The sequence below is a fragment of the Tachyglossus aculeatus genome, chromosome 17 (genome assembly GCF_015852505.1).
Source record: "Tachyglossus aculeatus isolate mTacAcu1 chromosome 17, mTacAcu1.pri, whole genome shotgun sequence".
NCBI classification, from domain to species: Eukaryota; Metazoa; Chordata; class Mammalia; order Monotremata; family Tachyglossidae; genus Tachyglossus; species Tachyglossus aculeatus.
The window spans coordinates 53,716,001-53,737,195 of record NC_052082.1 but is presented as its reverse complement, the minus strand read 5'-3'; the positions used below and the strand labels follow the sequence as shown (position 1 = coordinate 53,737,195).

Below are 21,195 nucleotides of genomic sequence, written 5' to 3'. Positions count from 1 at the left end.
AAGTTCGAGAAAGCAAAGGGATGCGGGGCAGGATGCTGCTACTGAGCTGGCTTCCGTTGCAGATTCCTGAAGAGCTGGAGGAGGCTCTTATAAGGGCGTGAAGAATGGGGGTAGCAGTGATGGGGGATGGTCTCTCTCCAGGTCCCTGCTGTGATAGCTGTGAACCGGGAAGACCCTTCCTTCCCTGAGCTGACTGATCCGGCTAGGTTCAGTTTGGCCAGAAGCAGGGGATGAAGCAAAGAGGAATTGGGGGTTGGAGGGAGGATGGGGGAGGTGGAGAGGAGTGGGGAAAAAGAAGAAAGACAACGGGAGGTAAGGAACTGCAGAGGTAGATTTGATCGATCAGTTGTATTTATTGATCGCTTACCGTGTCCAAAGCAACATACTAAATGCTTCGGAGGGTAAAAACAATAATAATTGAGATTGTTAAGTGCTTACTATGCGCCAGTCACTGTACTAAGCCAGAGGGGTGGGGGGAATATAAGCAAATCATGTTGGATGCAGTCTATGTCCTACAGGGAGCTCACAGTCTTAATCCCCATTTTCCAGATGAGGTAACTGAGGCTCAGAGAAGTCAAGTAAGTGACTTGGGTAGGCGACTGACCCAAGGTCACCCCGCAAACAAGTGGAGAAGCAGCATGGTGTAGTGGATAGAGCACTGAGAGTCAGAAGGTCATCGGTTCTAATCCTGGCTCTGCCGCTTGTCTGCTGTGTGACCTTGAGCTACTCATTTCACTTCTCTGGGCTTTAGTTACCTCATCTGTAAAATGGGGATTGAGACTGTGAGCCCCACATGGGACGGGGACTGTATCCAACTTGATTTGCTTGTATCCACCCCAGCGCTTAGTACAGTGCCTGGCATAAGGTGAGCGCTTAACAAATACAGAGAAGCAGCGTGGCTCAGTGGAAAGAGCACGGGCTTTGGAGTCAGAGGTCATGGATTCGAATCCCGGCTCCACCACAAGTCTGCTGTGTGACCTTGAGCAAGTCACTTAACTTCTCTGAGCCTCAGTTACCTCATCTGTAAAAATGGGGATTAAGACTGTGAGCCCCACATGGGACAACTTGATCACATTGTATCCCCCCAGCGCTTAGAACGGTGCTTTGCACATAGTAAGCGCTTAACAAATGCCATCATTATTATTATTATTATTACCATCATCATTATTATTATTATTATTATTATAAGTGGTGGAGCTGGGATTAGAACCCAGGTCATCCTGGCTCCTGGAGCTCTATCCACTAATAATAATAATAATAATAATAATAATAATAATAATAATAATAATAATAATAATTGTTAAGCACTTACTACATGCCAAGCACCATTCTAAGGAGTGGGGTAGACACAAGGTAATCAGGTTGTCCCATGTGGGGCTCACAGTCTTAACCCCATTTTCCAGATGCAGTCACTGAGGCACAGAGAAGTGACTTACCCAGAGTCTCAAAGCTGACAAGTGGTAGAGCTGGGATTAGAACCCATGACCTCTGACTCCCAAACCCATAATCTTTCCACTAGGCCATGCTGCTTCCGTAGAATATTAACCCCCTCTAATCCCAACTCCGCCACTTGTCAGCTGTGTGGCTTTGGGCAAGTCACAACTTCTCTGTGCCTCAGTGACCTCATCTGTCAAATGGGGATGAAGACTGTGAGCCCCAAGTGGGACAACCTGATTACCTTGTAACCCCCTTAGTGCTTAGAACAGTGCTTGGCACATAGTAAACGCTTAACAAATACCATCATTATTATTATTATCAACCGAGTACAATATGACAGTCTTAACAGACACATTCCCTGCCCACCACGAGTGTACAGCCTGAGGGGGGGAGTTACTTAACTTCTCTCTGCTTCAGTGACCTCATCTGGAAAATGGGGATTAAGACTTTGAGCCCCATGTGGGACAACCTGATTATCTCGTATCTCCCCCAGTGCTTAGAACAGTGCTTGGTACATAGTAAGCACTTAACAAATATCAAAATTATTGTTATTATATCCAGGTGACTTGGAAAGGAGTGAGAAATCTTCCCCCGAAGGGGCAGTGTTTGCAGTGCCTGGTTGGCCTGGTTTGGCCTGGCTTTGCCTTTCAGGGCGGATGGGTCGGAGGATCCAACCAGGGGCCGGTGTCCGTCCGTCTGGCGAAGCCCCCCTACCCCCGGCCCCCCCCAGCCTCCAGCCAGCCCTGCCCGGAGGCGACCCCCAACTCCCACCAACCCCCTCCCGGAGGGGGCTCCTGCCCACCATCTGGGCGGGAAACAGGGTGGCTCAATAGAAAGAGCCCGGGCTGGGGAGTCAGAGGTCATGGGTTCTAATCTCGGCTCCGCCACATGTCTGCTGTGTGACCTTGGGCAAGTCACTTAACTTCTCTGGGCCTAAGTGACCTCATCTGGAAAATGGGGCTGAAGACTGAGCCCCACGTGGGACAACCTGATCATCATCATCATCATCATCATCAATCGTATTTATTCAGCGCTTACTATGTGCAGAGCACTGTACTAAGCGCTTGGGAAGTACAAATTGGCAACGTATAGAGACAGTCCCTACCCAACAGTGGGCTCACAGTCTAAAAGGGGGAGACAGAAAACAAAACCAAACATACTAACAAAATAAAATAAATAGAATAGGTATGTACAAGTAAAATAAATAAATAAATAGAGTAATAAATATGTACAAACATATACATAGTACAAACATGATCACCTTGTATGCCCCCAGCGCTTGGAACAGTGCTTTGCACATAGCGATTAACAAATGCCATTATTATTATTATTATTATTATTATCTGCCTCCAGGAGCGGACCCTCACCCCCCTACCATTCTCCCGGAGGGGGCTCCCGCCCCCCACCATCCGCATCCGCATAGAGAAGCAGCGTGGCTCAGTGGAAAGAGCCCGGGTTGGGGAGTCAGAGGTCATGGGTTCTAATCCGGCCCTGCCACTTCATCATCAATCGTATTTATTGAGTGCTTACTGTATGCAGAGCACTGTACTAAGCGCTTGGGAAGTCCAAGTTGGCAACATATAGAGGCAGTCCCTACCCAACAGTGGGCTCACAGTCTAAAAGGGGCCACTTGTCAGCTGTGTGACTTTGGGCAAGTCACTTAACTTCTCTGAGCCTCATCTGTAAAACGGGGATTAAGACTGTGTGCCCCACGTGGGACAAGCTGATCACCTTGTATCCCCCCCCAGCGCTTAGAACAGTGCTTCGCACATAGTAAGCGCTTAACAAATGCTATCATTATTATTATTATTATCCGCCTTCAGGAGGGGACCCTCGCCTCCCACCATTCTCCCGGAGGGGGCTTCCGCCCCCCACCATCTGCCTCCAGGAGGGGACCCCCGCCCCCGATTATCCGCCTCCCGGAGGAGACCCCCGCCCCCTAACCATCAAACCGGTGGGGGTCCCGGTTCCCCGGCGATCCAAGGATAAGGCCTCCGTCGAGCAGCCAGGAACACGGCTGGGCAAGTCCCCCCGGGGACGGGGGTCCCGTAATTCGGGGAGAGGGGCCCGCCCTTCCCGTCCCTCCCTCTGACCCTGCGGTGGGGTCGGAAGGGAGGAAAGGGAAGGAGCCGCTCTCTCTCTCTCTCTGACTTCCACCTTTGCACATCTCTCCTCTGATTTCTAATTGCATTTGCTCTTTCGGTTTGGCCAGTTTTCTTTGTTGGGCCTGGGAATCCTGGGGGAGGGGGCTATTGACAGATAACCGGCTGGTTAGCTCAGCCTTTCCGAGAGGCCCCCGTGGCAGACCCCCGAGCCGCAGTTGCGCCAGGCAACGCCTACACTCTGCATCCGACAAAGCCACAAACCTACCGTAGCCCCGGACCGAACCAGGTTTTTCCCTGACAAAAACCAGTTGTCGAGCGTATTAAGGGCATGGGACAGAAGGGCAGGACAGATCCATTGCTTAGAACAGTGCCTGGCACATAGTAAGCGCTTAGCAAATATCATTATTATTATTGTATCACTAGAACAGTGCCTGGCACATAGGAAGCGCTTAACAAATATCATTAGTATTATTGTATCACACGACTGGAGGCGTTCTTTCAAAAAATAAAATACTTACCCAAGCAAGAGAAATAGTGGATTACTCACAACCCCTTCCCCTTCCTTCTCGGTGGTTGACGGTCCTTCTCCCCCTTAGCCCTGAGTCCACACATTTCCTGCAAAATTGAACATGTACACTAAAGAGAAAGGGGTGGTAACTACCATGTAAATAAATAGGAGTCCCATAACTCGAAGGAACAACGATCAGCTTTGATTTTCTGCCAGGATTCCCACGGGGCTTTAGGTTTGCTTTGCAGTGCGATTTGCAAGTATTTTTTTTTAAAAGGAGGATCACCAGACATCATAATGTGCCACGTTCCTGTCGTGGTTTTAAGGGAGTATTGGGTATCCGCATTCCGAATCTCCAGCAGGGGCCGGGGAGACTTTCTGGGGGCTTCTAGTTAGAGGTGGAACTATTTGCAAGGCTGTATTAAACGTAAAGGGAAACTGACTGGGCAGTTATTGTCCAAGCTGAGGATTATGACATTTCATTTAATCGTATTTATTGAGCGCTTACTGTGTGCAGAGCACTGCACTACGCGCTTGGGAAGGACAATTCAGCAACAAAGAGAGACCCTCCCTGCCCACAACGGGCTCACATTCTACAAGGGGAGAGACAGACAGCAAAACAGGCACTAGAGAAGCAGCGTGGCTCAGTAGAAAGAGCCCGGGCTTTGGAGTCAGAGGTCATGGATTCAGATCCCGGCTCCACCAATTGTCAGCCTGGTGACTTTGGGCGAGTCACTTCACTTCTCTGGGCCTCAGTTACTTCATCTGGAAAATGGGGATAAAGACTGTGAGCCCCACGTGGGACAACCTGATCACCTTGTATCCTCCCCAGCGCTTAGAACAGTGCTTTGCACATCGTAAGCGCTTAACAAATGCCATCATCATTATTATTATTATTATTATCATTCATTAATTCACTCTATCGTATGTATTGAGCCCTTACTGTGTGCAGAGCACTGTACTAAGTGCTTGGGAAGGACAATTCAGCAACAAAAAGAGACACTCCCTGGCCACAACGGGCTCACAGTCTAGAAGGGGGGAGACAGACAGCAAAACGAGTAAACAGGCCTCAGTAGCACCATTATAAATAAATAGAATGATAGATATAGTCACATTATTACTAAAAATTAATAGAATTATAATTTTAAATATGTACAGATTGACACAGGTGCTGTGGGGCGGGAAGGGGGATAGAGCAGAGGGAGGGAGTCTCGGGGAGATGGGGAGGAGGAGCAGAGGAAAAGGGGGGCTCAGTCTGGGGTTTAAGATGGGAAATGCTATACCACGATGTGTCTGTTTATTAATAATAAAAATAATAATAATGATGGTATTTGTTAAGCGCTTACTATGTGCCAAGCACTGTGCTAAGCGCTGGAGTAGATACAAGGTGATCAGGTTGTCCCACGTGGGGCCCACAGTCTTCATGTAAACGAAAAGCCGAGAGGATCTCTCCAGAGCAGAGCAGAGCAGAGGGGTAGCTTTCTTGAGATGAGCAGGGGCCTCTTTTTGGTAGAAACCTAGCATGTAAGCTCCTTATGGGCAGGGAACATCTCTAACAATTCTATTGTACTCTCCCAAGCACTTAGTATTGTGCTTTGCAAACAGTAAGCATTCAATAAATACCATTGATTAATTGATTCCCTAAACAATGTCTTAATGCTGGAGGGGTTAAGAGGCAGGGTTGGGAGGGGAAGGAGAGGAGATGGGGGACAGAGACAGCAGTGGCCAAAGGCAAAATTGAATTTGGGCTAAGTGGGCTGAAGTCCAGACCCATCGCCATCAAGTTTACTGGCATTTCCTCACCTGTTTTTACCTTCAGTGTAATTTTAATTCTTCTCCCAGACCCCCTCACTTCTTTCTAGACCTGCCCCTCCAGTAGACTGTAAACTCATTGAGGGCAGGGATCAGTCAACCAATCAATGGTATTTATGGAGCGCTTATAATAGCGTTGGTATTTGTTAAGCGCTTACTGCGTGCCAAGCACTGTTCTAAGCGCGGGGGTAGATACAAGGTCATCAGGTTGTTCCACGTGAGGCTCACGGGCTTCATCCCCATTTTACAGATCAGCGCTTATTGTGTGCAGAGCACTGTACTGAACACTTGGGAGAGTACAATATAATACAGTTGGTGGGCATGTTCCCGGCTCACAACGAGCTTACAGTCTAGAGGTGGAGATGGACATTAATATACATAAATAAATCATTTGTAGATATGTACATAAGTGCTGAGGGCCTGAGGGTGGGGTTAATACCAAATCAATCAATTGTATTTATTGAGCGCTTTACTGTGTGCAGAGCACTGTACTAAGCGCTTAAATGCCCAAATGCCCAAAAGGGTACAGATCCAAGTGCAAGATCCAAGATCATGGCTAGTACTTTCTTTTTACTCTTCTAAATGCTTGAGTTGTATTCTGCACACAGTAGTCGTAATAGTCTTTATTAAGTGCTTTCTGTGTGCAGAGCACAGTCCTAAACCTTGATAGAGAATACACACATAGGAATTAAACATAGTCCTTTTCCCAGGTGGAGCTCACAATAGGCATTCAAATGGTTCTGACTGACTGATTCTCCTCTTTCCCCTTCCCCTCTTCTTACTTTTTGCTTCAACCCTCTCCTCTTTCCCATCTTCTTTTCCGTCTTCCTTCTGCTTCCCCCTTTTATCCCTCTCCCACCCTCTTTATTCTCCTCTTTTGCCCTTCTCTTTTTCTTCCTCAATTCAGCTCTATTGATTAGGTAGGAGTTCAAATAATTGTTGATAGTTGACCCTGAAAGTGGTTCCTTCAGCTTTTCGGCTAGAATTATAGGCAAATCTCTAGCTAGAATTGAGGATAAGGGAAACAGATATTAATATAAATAAATTACAGATATAAATAAATTACAGCATAGGGCTAAGGTTAAATACAACTGAAAGAATGAATGAATGAATAATTCCAATTTCTACTCCATCTTCAGTTTCTATAATTGCTAGGTGCTCAGCTTTTGCGTCTTCACTCAATCGTATTTAACCTTAGCCCTATGCTGTAATTTATTTATATCTGTAATTTATTTATATTAATATCTGTCTCCCAATGCGGACCATAAGTTCATTGTGGGCGGGGAATGTGACAGTTATATTGTTATATTGTACTCTCCCAAGTGCTTAGTACAGTGCTCTGCACATAGTATCGCTCAATAAATACTATTGACTGAAAGCTGACTATGCTCATTCCCAGCTTCGCAGTCCCTAAACCCGCCTGCCTCCTAACCCAGCTTCCCTAGCTCCCCAAACTCTGCCACTTTTCTGCTGTGTGACATTGGGCAAGCCACTTAACATTTCTGTGCCTCAGTTGCCCCATATATAAAATGGGGATTAAGACCATGAGCCCCACGTGGGACAACCTGATTACCTGGTATCTACCCCAGCGCTTAGAACAGTGCTTGGCACATAGTAAGTGCTTAACAAATGCCATTATTATTAATAATTATTAATGTTAACATCAATGTTAATATTATTAATAATTATTGTTATTCAGTTACTGGAGAAGCAGTGTGGCTTAGTGGAGAGAGCATAGGTTTGGGAGTCAGAGGTCATGGGTTCTAATCCTGGCTCTGCCACACGTCAGTTGTGTGACCTTGGGCAAATCACTTAACTTCTCTGTGGCCCAGTTACCTCATCTGTAAAATGGGGATTAAAAGTGTGAGCCCCACGTGGGACAACATGATTATCCAGCGCTTAGAACAGTGTTGCCGATTTGTACTTCCCAAGCGCTTAGTGTATGCTTTGCACACAGTAAGCGCTCAGTATGAATGAATGAACAGTGCTTGGCATATAGTAAGCACTTAACAAATACCAAATTATTATAGTTATGTTATTATAGTTTATGGTATATATTATAATATATATTACGACGATTTTGACACCTGTCTACGTGTTTTGTTTTGTTGTGTCTCCCCCTTCTAGACTGTGAGCCCGTTGTTGGGTAGGAACCGTCCCTATATGATGCCGACTTGTACTTCCCAAGCGCTTAGTACAGTGCTCTGCACCCAGTAAACTCTAAATAAATAATGATGGCATTTGTTAAGTGCTTATTATGTGCAATACACTGTTCCAAGCGCCCAGGGGGATACAAGGTGATCAAGTTGTCCCACGTGGGGCTCACAGTCAATCTCCATTTTACAGATTAGGTAACTGAGGCTCAGAGATGTTAAATCAATCAATCACTCAATCGAATTTATTGAGTGCTTACTGTTTGCACAGCACTGTACTAAGCGCTTGGGAAGTACAAGTCGGCAACACATAGAGACAGTCCCTACCCAACCGCGGGCTCACAGTCTAAAAGAGGGAGACAGAGAACAAAACCAAACATACTAACAAAATAAAATAAATAGAACAGATATGTACAAGTAAAATAAATAAATAAATAGAGTAATAAATATGTACAAACATATATACAGGTGCTGTGAGGAAGGGAAGGAGGTAAGATGGGGGGATGACTCGCCCAAGGTCACACAGCAGACATGTGGCGGGGCCAGGATTCGAACCCATGACCTCTGACTCTTTCCCCTGAGCCACGCTGCTTCAAATCAATAAATCATCATCATCATCAATCGTATTTATTGAGCGCTTACTGTGTGCAGAGCACTGTACCAAGCGCTTGGGAAGTACAAATTGGCAACATATAGAGACAGTCCCTGCCCAACAGCGGGCACACAGTCTAAAAGGGGGAGGCAGAGAACAAAACCAAACATATTCACAAAATAAAATAAATAGAATAGCTATGTACAAGTAAAATAAATAAACAAATAGAATAATAAATATGTACAAACATATGTACAGGTGCTGTGGGGAAGGGAAGGAGGTAAGATGGGGGGTGACTCGCCCAAGGTCACACAGCCTGTGAGCCCACTGCTGGGTAGGGACCGTCTCTATATGTTGCCAACTTGTACTTCCCAAGCGCTTAGTCCAGTGCTCTGCACCCAGTAAGCGCTCGATAAATACGATTGATGATGATGATGTGGCGGGGTCAGGATTCGAACCCATGACCTCTGACTCTTTCCCCCGAGCCACGCTGCTTCAAATCAATAAATACGATTGAATGAATGAATGAATGATATTTACTATAGTTTCCCGCCCTAGTCCGCTTCCAGCGCCCCCTTGCGGCAGCGCGCCGCTCCCCTCCATGCCCAACTTGGTGCGGCGCTGGGGGGGGGGGGGGGCGGGTTCCTTCGGCTCTCGCGAGAGTTTCTTCCCTCCCCCGGGATGAACGCTCGCGGCCGATCCGGCCTCGCGCCGCGCTTCCCAAATATCGCGAGATCGGGCCGGCCCGTCATCCCCGCGGCGGCAGGCGGGCAGGCCCAAGATGGCGGCGCGTCGGTAGCGGCGCCATCGCTGTTACTAGGGGCGGCGGCGGGCCGACCGGGAGGCAGGTGGGTGGAGCCGAGCGAGGCCCGGGATCAATTGAATACGATTGATTGATTGATTGATTGACCGGGAGGAAGGAGGGGGAGGGCGGCAGGGCGGCGCGGGGGGAATGGGCCTGAGGCGGGAAAAGCGCCGGGCTGAGGAGATCCCCCCATCCTCTCCTCATCGCCCCCATGCCTTCCCCACAGCACATGTGTCCATTTGTACATGTTTATTACTCTATTAAGGATGCTTCTATAGTTATAATTTTATTTATCCTGATTGCATTGACGCCTACTTGCTCTGTTTTGTTGTCTGTCTCCCTTTTCTAATAATAATGGTATTTTTTAAGCGCCTATATGAGAAGCACTGTTCTAAGCGCTGGGGGGGATACAATAATAATGATGGTATTTGTTAAGTCTTCTAGACTGTGAGCCCACTGTTGGGTAGGGACTGTCTCTATATGTTTTTTTTTTTAATGGCATTTATTAAGCACTTACTCTGTGCCAAGCACCGTTCTAAGCGCTGGGGAAGTTACAAGGTGATCAGGTTGTCCCACGGGGGGCTCACAGTCTTCATCCCCATTTTACAGATGAGGGAACTGAGGCCCAGAGAAGTTAAGTGACTTGCCCAAGGCCACCCAGCGGACAAGTGGTGGAGCCGGGATTTGAACCCATGACCTCTGACTCCAGAGCCCATGCTCTTTCCACTGAGCCACGCTGCTTCTCTTAATATGTTGCCAACTTGTACTTCCCAAGCGCTTAGTACAGTGCTCTGCACACAGTAAGCGCTCAATGAGTACGATTGATTGATTGATTAAGCGCTTATTTCGTTAAGCATGGGCAGCGGCGTGGCTCAGTGGAAAGAGCCCGGGCTTTGGAGTCGGAGGACGTGGGTTCAAATCCCGGCTCCACCACATGTCTGCTGTGTGACCTTGGGCAAGTCACTTCACTTCTCTGAGCCTCAGCTCCCTCATCTGTAAAACGGAGATTAAGACTGTGAGCCCCACGTGGGACAACCTGATCACCTCGCATCCCTCCAGCGCTTAGAACAGTGCTTTGCACATGGTAAGCGCTTAACAAAATGCCATCATTATTATCCCGGCCCCGCTAATTAATCAATCAGTCAATCGTATTTATTGAGCGCTTACTGTGTGCAGAGCACTGTACTAAGCGCTTGGGAAGTACAAGTTGGCAACATATACAGTCCCTACCCAACAGTGGGCTCACAGTCTAGAAGGGGGAGACAGAGAACAAAACCAAACATACTAACAAAATAAAATGAATAGATATGTACAAGTAAGACTGCCAGCTGTGTGACTTTGGGCAAGTCACTTAACTTCTCTGGGCGTCAGTTACCTCATCTGTAAAATGGGGATTAAGACTGAGCCCCACGTGGGACAACCCGATTACCTTGTAACCTCCCCAGCGCTTAGAACAGTGCTTAGCACATAGTAAGTGCTTAATAAATGCCGCCATTATTATTATTATTATTATGTGCGAAGCACTATTCTAAGCGCTGGGCGGATACAATAATAATAATGATGATGGTATTTGTTAAGCGCTTACTATGTGCGAAGCACTGTTCTAAGCGCTAGGGGATACAGTAATAATAATGATGGTATTTGTTAAGCGCTTACTATGTACAATGCACTTTTTTAAGCGCTGAGGGGGATTCAAGGTGATTAGGTTGTCCCACGTGGGGCTCACAGACCTAATCCCCATTTTCCAGATGAGGTAACAGGCACAGAGAAGTTAAGCGATTTGCCCAGAGTCACACAGCAGACAAGCGGCGGAGCCGAGATTAGAACCCATGACCTCCGACTCCCAAGCCCGGGCTCTTTCCATTGAGCCACGCTGCTTCTCAAAGACTGTGAGCCCGTTGTTGAGTAGGGACTGTCTCTATCTGTTGCCGAATTGTACTTCATAAGTGCTTGGTACGGTGCCCTGCACACAGTAAGCGCTCAATAAATACGATTGAATGAAGGAGGGAAGCCACAGCAAGGTGGGGTGTTGCGTTGGGACAGGCAGGGCCGAAGGAGCCGGGAGAGGGGCAGAAGGACTTAGTACAGTGCTTCGTATAGTGCTGTGCACATAGCGCTCAATAAATACGATTGAATGAGTGAATCAACTTCGGTGATTTGGAGTTTAGGGTGGAGGGGAATGGTGGGAGGCCGGGAAGCCACCACGTGGACGCCGGCCTGGCAGCGAGGGAAAAGTAACAGCCTGAGGAACTCAAGCGTTTAGTACAGTCCTCTGCACACAGTAAGCGCTCAATAAATGCGATTGAATGAACGAATGAACTGCTTCGGACCTGCCAAAAATGGAGTTGCGCTTTAAATCGCCGGGACTGCCCACTAGTAGTAATAATAATGATAATAATGGTATTTAGTAAGCGCTTAGGTAGGGGTTGTCTCTTGCCGAATTGTGGTTTCCAAGCAGTTAGTACAGTGCTTTCATCAATCATATTTATTGAGCGCTTACTGTGTGCAGAGCACTGTACTAAGCGCTTGGGAAGTACAAGTTTGCACACAGTATGCACGCAATAAATACGATGGAATGAATGATTGAACCGCGTGCCAGGCACTGTTCTAAGCCCTGGGGTAGATACAGGGTAATCAGGTTGACCCACGTGGGGCTCAGTTTTACATCCTATTTTAAGAGTAATAATAAGCAGCAGCAGCAGCGTGGCTTAATGGAAAGAGCACGGGCTCTTCAGAGACCTCATCTGTAAAATGAGGATGAAGACTGTGAGTCCCACGTGGGACAACCTGATTACCTTGTATCTACAACAGTGCTTGGCACATAGTAAGCGCTTAATAAATGCCATCATTATTATTATTATGACGTAACTGAGGCACAGATAAGTGGTGTGTCCAAGGTCACACAGCAGACATGGCAGAGCCGGGATTAGAACCCATGACCTCTGACTCCCCAGCCTGTGCTCCTTCCACCGGCAGACTGCTTCTCCTAATCACGGTGGTATTTATTTGTTTAGCGCTTTCTATGGGGTCAAGCACTGCTTTAAGTGCTGGAGAAGATGTAGGATGATTAGATCAGACACAGTTCCTTGCCCACACCCGGCTCACAGGAGAGAGAGCGGTCACAAATGAGGTAACTGGGCACAGAGAAGTGAAGTGACTTGCCCAACGTCATAAAAGGTAAGTGGTGGAGTTGGGATTAGAACCCAGGTCCTCTAACTCTCAGGCCTCTGCTCTTTCCACTAAGCCACACTGCGCCTAAATACTGTGTAACAAGGCAGTAGTTGTCCATTAATGATGCCTTTCACATGAAGTCTTTCAGTAATATTCATTACTCTCCTGAGAAGCCACAGCCTGATTTTTTTCCCCCCTTTATTCTCAAAATCAAGGGTAGGAGAAAAAGGAAAATGACCTTTCCTGACTAGAAATTTTGTGCAATGTAAGATACAGTTTACTGCCATACTTGTTTGTTTTGTGATGTGCATTAGCTCTGGGTGACCGATTTTTTTTCTATTTTAAGTATAAGTATGGTACTTAAGCGTTTACCATGGGCCGAAGCACTGTGCTAAATGGTGGGGCAGATACAATCAGGGCGGTCACAAGCCTTGCTCCAAATGGGCCTCACAGTTTAAGAGGAAGGGAGAGCAGGTAGTAAATTTTGAAAGTTGGATTTTTTAAAAATCATATTTAACTGCTTATTATGCACTAGGCACTGTTAGCACTGGAGTAGATTCGATATAATCAAGTTGGACACAGTCCGTGATCCACATGGGGCTCAAAGTCTTAATCCTCATTTTACAGATGGGGTAACTGTGGCACAGAGAAACTGTCACACAACAGACACGTGGCAGAGCTGGGATTAGAACCCAGTTCCTCTGACTCTCAGGCCTGTGGTCTTTTCACTAGGCCATGCTGCTTCATGTGATTTTTGGTTTTAGACTGCCAATAGTACATAATCTTCATCAGTTGTAAACCCCTCCCAACATATGAGAGAAATTGAGAGAAAACATTTGAGAAGCAGCGTGGCTCAGTGGAAGGAGCACGGGCTTTGGAGTCAGAGGTCATGGGTTCAAATCTTGGCTCCGCCAATTGTCAGCTGTGTGACTTTGGGCATGTCACTTAACTTCTCTGGGCCTCAGTTACCTCATCTGTAGTATGGGGATTAAGACTGTGAGCCCCCCCGTGGGACAACCTGATCACCTTGTAACCTCCCCAATGCTTAGAACAGTGCTTGCACATAGTAAGTGCCTAATAAATGCCATCATTATTATTATTATTAAATCTGAGCGTGAAATGCTATAAGCTCTGTCTGGATGCCGTTCTTTCTGTTTACAAAGATACAAGTATGCATTGGGCTATATTTCTCTATTCTGAGTTTTCTTGTTGGGGATTATGCCCCAAATAAATCTCTGTGTGATTTTCCTTCCCAGTGTTCTTTTAGAAGTGCCAGGACCCAAGCAGATCCAATGCTATCTCTAGCCAGGGTCAGTGACTGTGACTAGAAGGAACAGGCTGATCATGATGGAAAGAGTGAAATGATGAATTCCTAAATGCACTGCATCTATTTCTAGAAGAATCATTTTGTAAGCCATCTCACCTCTGTAGGTTGCTGTCAGAAAGCTCTTTGAAGTACTTGGAAGCTTGACAAGTTTCTCTGTGTTACTGACATACCCCTCATTTAGTATTCACATGAGAAAATTAGTAGCTGTGGAATTTAGCTTTAGTCTTCGATTCAAACTTTATGTTCTAGTAAATGCTTGTAGAATATTGGAAATCATCAATATGGTTGTAGAGGGAAATAATGACTCCTGCAAAACTGTAGGCGTTTGCAATGAAAATGAATGTTCTCCTAGTGGGGAAAAATAAGCAGGAGCTAAGTGAAGGAAGTTCAAATAGTAAGTAATATCGTATTTTAATTTCAAAAGCGAAAAACCTGGTGTGTTGCAGTTCATTCATTCATTCAGTCGTATTTATTGAGTGCCTACTGTGAGCAGAGCACTGTACTAAGCACTTGGGAAGTACAAATTTACAAGTTTAGAAGGGGGAGATGGACAACAAAACAAGTAGACAAGTGTCAATACCATCAGAATAAATAGAATTATAGCTATATATGCATCAATAATAAAATAGAGTAATAAATATGCACAAATAAAATAGATTAATAAATATGTACAAATATATACAAGGGGGTAGGGCAGAGGGAGAGGGGCGAGGAGGAGAGGAAAAGGGGGGGCTTAGTCTGGGAAGGCCTCCTGGAGGAGGTGAGCTCTCAGTAGGGCTAGGAAGAGAGCTAGCATGGTGGATGTGTGGAGGGAGGGCATTCCAGGCCAGAGGTAGTATGTGGGCAAGCCTCCGGCTGCCGCTCACCACCATCTTGGTAAAGGCATCGGTTGATTGGCATATATATTAAGTAGGATTTCTCCCTTTTGAGCTGTTTACCAAGTATGCTACCATTTATTTCTTTTAGGATGGCGCTGAATAAATCAATGCATGTAAGGAACAGGTACAAAGACAAACCTCCCGATTTTGCATTCTTGGCCTCCAAATATCCAGATTTTAAGCAGCATGTCCAGATCAATCTTTCTGGAAGAGTGAGGTAAGTCAATGGGCTGAGGAGTATTTGTCTTAACATGGAACTTAAGTAGCATGATGTTTCTCATGTGACGCATTTTCAGAATAGAGCACTTTTAGTACATTTGGGAGAGTTTTTTGGGCCAAGTGTGTATAGAGCATTATTTAACATGTGTATACTGTAAAGTGAGGGGTTTTGGGTTGTTGTTGGTTTTTTTTTTAAAGATTTAAGTGGTTACTGCATGCCAGGCACTGTACTAAGCACTGGGATAGATGCAAGCTAATTGTTAGACACAGTCCCAGTCCCACTTGGGGCTCCCAGTCTTAATCTCCATTTTCCAGATGAGGTAACTGAGGCACAGAGAAGTGAAGTGACTTGTCTGAGGTCACACAGCAGACAAGTGGCAGAGCTAGGATTTGAACCCAGGTCCTTCTGACTTCCAGTTCTGTGCCCTGTCCTCTACGCCAGGCTGCTGAGTTGGTAGGGAGCTGTAATCCTGCTTCACCACCCCCTGCCCAACATAGAATTGGCCATTGTGGTTTGGGACTATGAGGGAAGAAGTGAAAATTTTTAATAATAACAGTTGTGGTATTTATGTGCCAAACACTGTACTAAGTGCTGGGGTAGATACAAGACAGTCAGATCAGACAGTCCCTGTCCCACAGTCCCAGTCTCTCAGACTGGGGGTTGGGAAAGAAACAATGCGTATTTAAGCCCCAATTTATAGGTGAGAAAATGGAAACATAGAGTAGTCAGGCGATTTACCCAAGGCCACAGAGCCCGCAACTGGTGGAGCCTGAATTAGAACCCAGGTCTCCTGACTCCCAGTCCTGTACTCTTTCTGTTTTTGCAGTCTGTTGTACATTCAGGATCATATGGGAGCAGTTTTGCCCTGTGTTTGATTTCTCTTGTCGCAAGTCTGTATTCACTGCTTTGTGGGTTGTATGGGTGCCAGAAATAGTTGAAAAGACCCTTTTGGGTGGATTTCTAGATGAGTCGAGGGAGTATAAGATTAACACTTTCAGTGTTTTTTGTAGGATTTTTTTGGTTTGGGATTTGTGGGTTTTATTTGGCTAGCTCAGTCAGTCAATCAGTGGTATTTGTTGAGCTGTGTGCAGAAAGCCCTGTACTAAGCATTGGGAAGAGTACAATACAAGACTCAATAGCCATGTTCCTTGCCCTCAGTGACCTTACAGACTAAAAAGACTAAGCTCAGAGAGTAATTCTATTGTACCTATTTGCTTAACATTGTGCCCAAATTTCCGTGTTACTACTTAGAATCTCTCATATCTTTGGGACTGGGTAACCGTATATCAGATGTTAGCATCACAAGGATCCCTTGCCCATTAAATTGAAGCAAGAACTGCAGGGGTAACTTTTTTCCTTAATTATTCTTTTAAAACTAATGCCGTCTAAAATGACCTCCAAAAGGAGAGGAAGGCTACTACAAATAGTCAAAGCAGTGAATTTTCTGACCGTAAGACACCCATAAATCTCCTCCAGTCCTATGTTCTCACTAAGCAAGTAACCTTGTATCTACCCCATAGCTCAGCACATAGTAAGTCCTTAAATTATTAAACAATCCAAGTAGAAAGGTCAGGGTGATTTTCATTGTTTCTGTATATTAACTTTGGTATGTGATTTGTGAACTTCATTCTTAAATGTATGGCAACAATCAAAAATGGGCAATACATGTTTCCGTGTATATATGAAATATTTTGAACTATGTATTCAAAATATGACAAAAATATTGGGTTTAAGCAGATGCAGTTAATATGAGAAAATTTAGTGGCCGGTAGGGGTTGGGGGTGGGGTGGTGAAATGGCGAATCACTGCTCCAAAATATCTTTGCAAATTAAAAAAAAAAAAGAAAACCTAAATGTTCAAAGGAAAAGTGAAAAATTAAAAACAGGTGTGCACCATGTAGAACAGGGACTTTGTCCAACTGGATTATCTTAGATCTACCCAAGCACTTAGTTGAGTGCTTGGCATGTAATAGGTGCTACAAAATACCATTGTTAATCTTATTGCTAAGACTAACACCGCTTGTCTTTCCCTTCCTATCTGTATTGGAACAGGAATGTAGGATCTGGATAACCCATTTGAAAAATTATTATATCTACAGGTGGCAAATAAATGTTACTGGGAAGTTGATTATGAAGTTGCAAGGAAATAGATAAGCACTAGACTAAGTGCTCTTATAGGTACAAGATTGGACATAGTTTTTATGTTTTTAAATTATACAATTAACTTCCCATGTAAAAGCATTAAAAGACTTAGCAAATAAGAATTTAAGGCCACAATTAAGCCAGTCAGATGACAGCATAGCTTAGAATTTGGTGCACTGAACAGTAAAATAACATTTGAAGAAGCACTTTTCAATTATCTGTGCACATCTCCCAGTTTTTCATTTTCTTCTGAAATACCAAAGTGGGAGGGGTCATGCTTCTGTCTAATACCTTTACAATTGTCTGCATTTCAAGGCTGTCTTCAACTGTGTGTGAGTTCTACTGATCTGCAACCCTGTGAAAAATCTACTGGGCACATATTATTCACCAGCAAGTCATCTGAGTAGATGGCAAAGCCGCTAATCATAGGGAAGTTTGAAATCCATTAGGATAGTGGATTGAAGCACTTCAGAAGTGTTGTCTGCCTAGGTTCTCCCTATCATACCTCTTGAGTACGCAGCATGCTACCTGCAAATAACGGGCATCTGGAAGGGAAAGTGAGGTTTGAGGGGAGGAGCAAAGGTGAAAACCTAGCTGGGTGGGTCAGGAGCAGGATCTTGTAAAGCGAAAAATACTTTGCAGTTGGTTAGGTTGAGCGGAGTAGAACGTGAATCAATCAGTGATGTTTATTGAGTTTATTTACTTACTTTGAGCAGAACACTGTACTAAGAGCTTGGAAGAGGACAGGACAAACGGAGAATGGAGAGTATTGCTGTCCCAGTTAGAGAGACTGGGGTTCAGAGTGATGCTTTCCTCTTTTTAGCTGCTGTTCTTCAGGTCATGCCACTTCTTTGCCTTGAGAATTTCAGTTAAATCCCTAAATTAGGCTTTGATTACTCAGGCTCTAACGGCTGAACTGCAGCTGGTTAGTTCATGCGTAAAACTCTACGTAGAGATCTCTTCTGATTGCTTTACAGTTGTATGATTTCATATGTTTCATTGAGGATTTCTGTCAATCAAACCTGCTTATTATTATCATTAGTAATAGTAATAATAATAGTAACTGTGGTATTTGAGTGCTTACTGTATGTCAAAGCTTAGGTGCTGGGGTAGACACAAGATAATTAGGTCAGGTACAGTCCTTGTCGCACAAGGGGCTCACAGTCTTAATCCCCATTTTACAGATGAGGTAACTGAGGCACAGAGAAGTAAAATGACTTGCCCAAAGTCACACAGCTGTTAAGAGGCAGAGCTGGGATTAGAACCCACGACCTCTGACTCCCAAGCCCGTGCTCCTTCCACTAAGCCACACTGCTTCTCCATTTTACAGATGAGGAAACTGATGTACAGAGAACTCAAGTGACTTAGCCAAGGTCATAAAGCAGGCAAGTGGCTGATCGGGGCAGGTTTCCTGACACCTAGTCCTGTGCTTTTCCCTCTAGGGCACAGTACTTCTCCAATTAATCAATGAATCGGTGATATTTATTTCATGTTTATTGCATGCAGAACACTGAACTGAGCACTGGGGAAAGTGCAGTGTAATAGACCTGCTCTTTGCCTTCGATGAGTTTTAGAACCCAGCAATTGTTCCACTGCCAAACAGATTACATACAAGAAGTGATCTAAATTTAAGGTTTTAATAGAATAGTAAAAGGGTATCCTTAAAACACAGGCCAATACAGGCCTTAGAGAAGGACAGGTTTGATTTGGTCCAAATCAGTTATGACTAAATTTTTAGTCATCAAATCAAAATGACCAAATCAAATAGCTAGCTACCAGGGGTAATTAGTTTTGGTACTTAGCGGGATCTAGAACAAGACAGATTATGAATGGTGGGAAAAGTCGATATTGCAGAGTAGTCCCAATTGTTAGTGACTGATAAAGGGGGTTGGCACATGGGAGAATACCTGGAGTTTTCTCAGTAAACAGTGCACTTTAAAATTAAAAATTATTTTCACAAAACAAACCTGTCATCTTGCAAATGAGTTAACTAGTTTTCAGAACCATATTTCTGGTGGCCTAGGTATTCTTTATGAAAACAACCACGTCCAAGGACCTGTGCCTAATTTCATGCCTTGAACTTTTCTTTAAAATCACCATCTTCATTCATTTAATGACCATCATCATTTGCTTTTCAGAATTGCCTTTTTGCTTTATTTCCTGAAGAATGAGAGGGAAAGTGAGTTTGCTCCAAATAACTAGCCTTACAAATCAGTTGCTGAGCCTATAGCTAGTGAAGCCCCAGCTCTTGTTTTGGAAAGCATTTTTCTGGTTCTGAGTGACTCAGTACCCCTGCTGAGGTCTTGAATAAACCTTCCTGTATTCAAAGTCTTCAAGCTCAGACCGGTTCACTGCCAGTTCTCCCACTTCAACCTCAGAATAATTGACCCTCCTTGATTTGATTGAGACTTGTGCGTTGTCTGGCCGACTTTCAGAGCCGAACTGGTGTTTTAACTTTCCTCCTGCAAGTGGGAATTTGTTAAAATCTATCCCTCAGGTTTTCGTAGTGTTTGGAAGGTTTATATGTCTGTTCCTTTTCTTTGTAATTTTAATTTTTACCTTTTTGTCTATTCTATTTCTTCCCATAGAAGCCACAGCAGTACTTCTTAATTTGCAGTTCTGGAGTTCCAGGGCAGAAAGGAGTCTTGAGGTTATGTAGTGTGTTTTCTCCCCAGGCCCTTTGACAGAACTATACTTAACCCCACAGCACTCATGTACTTATCTTTAAAATATATTATTATAAATTATTTATAGTAACGTCTGCTCCCCCTCGAGACTGGAAACTTGTTGTGGACAGGGAAAGTATCTGCCAACTATCTTGTACCGTATTCTCCCAAGTGCTTAGTACAGTGCTCTGCACTTAGTAAGTTACTAATAAAAACCATTGATTGATTAAATGGTCATGGAAAAATAACTATCGGCCATTTTCTAAACTCAATCGATCGATCCTATTTATTGACTGCTTAAAATCTCCATCAAAGGTTTGAGTTCACTTGGAACCATGTCACCCTTCCTTAGTATCACACAAACCCACTCTCTGTCGTGTTTCTCAATGAAAATGGAGTTGAAAATTCACCATAATCTATTTCTGAGAGTGAAGCGTGATGGGTGAGAAACGCTGAGTACTGTGTGCACTGTTGAATTCACTTGCATCTGAAGCTGTCAGGTCTTATCATAATTTTCCTTTATTAATCAACAGAAGGTACGTTAAAATCCCCATGCTACTATCCCCACCGATAAATTGAAACAGATACCCAGCTGGACCTGCCTTGTTCTGGAGGAACGGGGACTTCAATGTGTTGCTTGTTTTTTCTTCTTTCACTTCCCTCCTAAGCAGGTACATCAGCCGAGGGGGTGCAGATTGAGATGGGGAAGAAATCACCTGCTTCTCCCCAGTATTAAAGGATTATGTGAAGGATGTTGTTCAGAACCATACCTGACTGTGGCAGTTATAGTTCTGAGTTGGGGTGCCATTTGATAAGTGACCTTTAGCAAAGAAGCGATTGGTCCCATCTGGGCTTTCTACCAAACAGTTCATACCAGCTGCTCTTCCGTTACAAGTGTGACCCTTATTCGTTTCGAACCAGCTGATCCCCGGTCTGAGGGGTTTTGAATAGATCATCATCGCTCCGGTTTTGGGCCGCTTGGTGTTTACAGAGTAGACAGTTACTGATGCCGGGGTAGGCCTGGGAGACCGCAGGTCTGGGTGCCAGTTATGATATCAGCTTTGGCCTCCACTAGACTCAAGTGATTGTTTCTGCCCTGGATTACGGGACTGCATCTTGCCGCAGACATATACATAATAGTAGTATTGTATTCCTGCCCTCAGCAAGTTGTTCCTAGAACATCCGACACACATGCAAGATCCTCAGGACAATAGCTGCTTTGTGATACTAAGCATGTAAACAAAAAGTGAGAAGCATGAAATAAATTTCCGAATTCCCGTACGAACTCTAATTGTAGTTCATTTTGGTCTCTCGGTAGCTTCGAAATAAAGCCTTTCCTAAATCCAGGTTGTTTGAATCTTCATGTGTCTCTGGGGCTGT

At 44.8% G+C, this 21,195-nt stretch overlaps 1 protein-coding gene across 1 annotated transcript in view; it reads left to right on the top strand.

Annotated features, from left to right (window-relative positions):
* Window positions 1–9,394: 9,394 nt before the first annotated feature.
* METTL16 (methyltransferase like 16) overlaps window positions 9,395–21,195 on the top strand; it is a 40,375-nt gene continuing 28,574 nt past the window's right edge. Inside the window, 2 exon segments of the mRNA XM_038759192.1 lie at window positions 9,395–9,455; window positions 14,877–15,005. Of these exon segments, the coding sequence (XP_038615120.1) occupies window positions 14,878–15,005 (128 nt within the window). The 5' untranslated portion in view covers window positions 9,395–9,455; window position 14,877.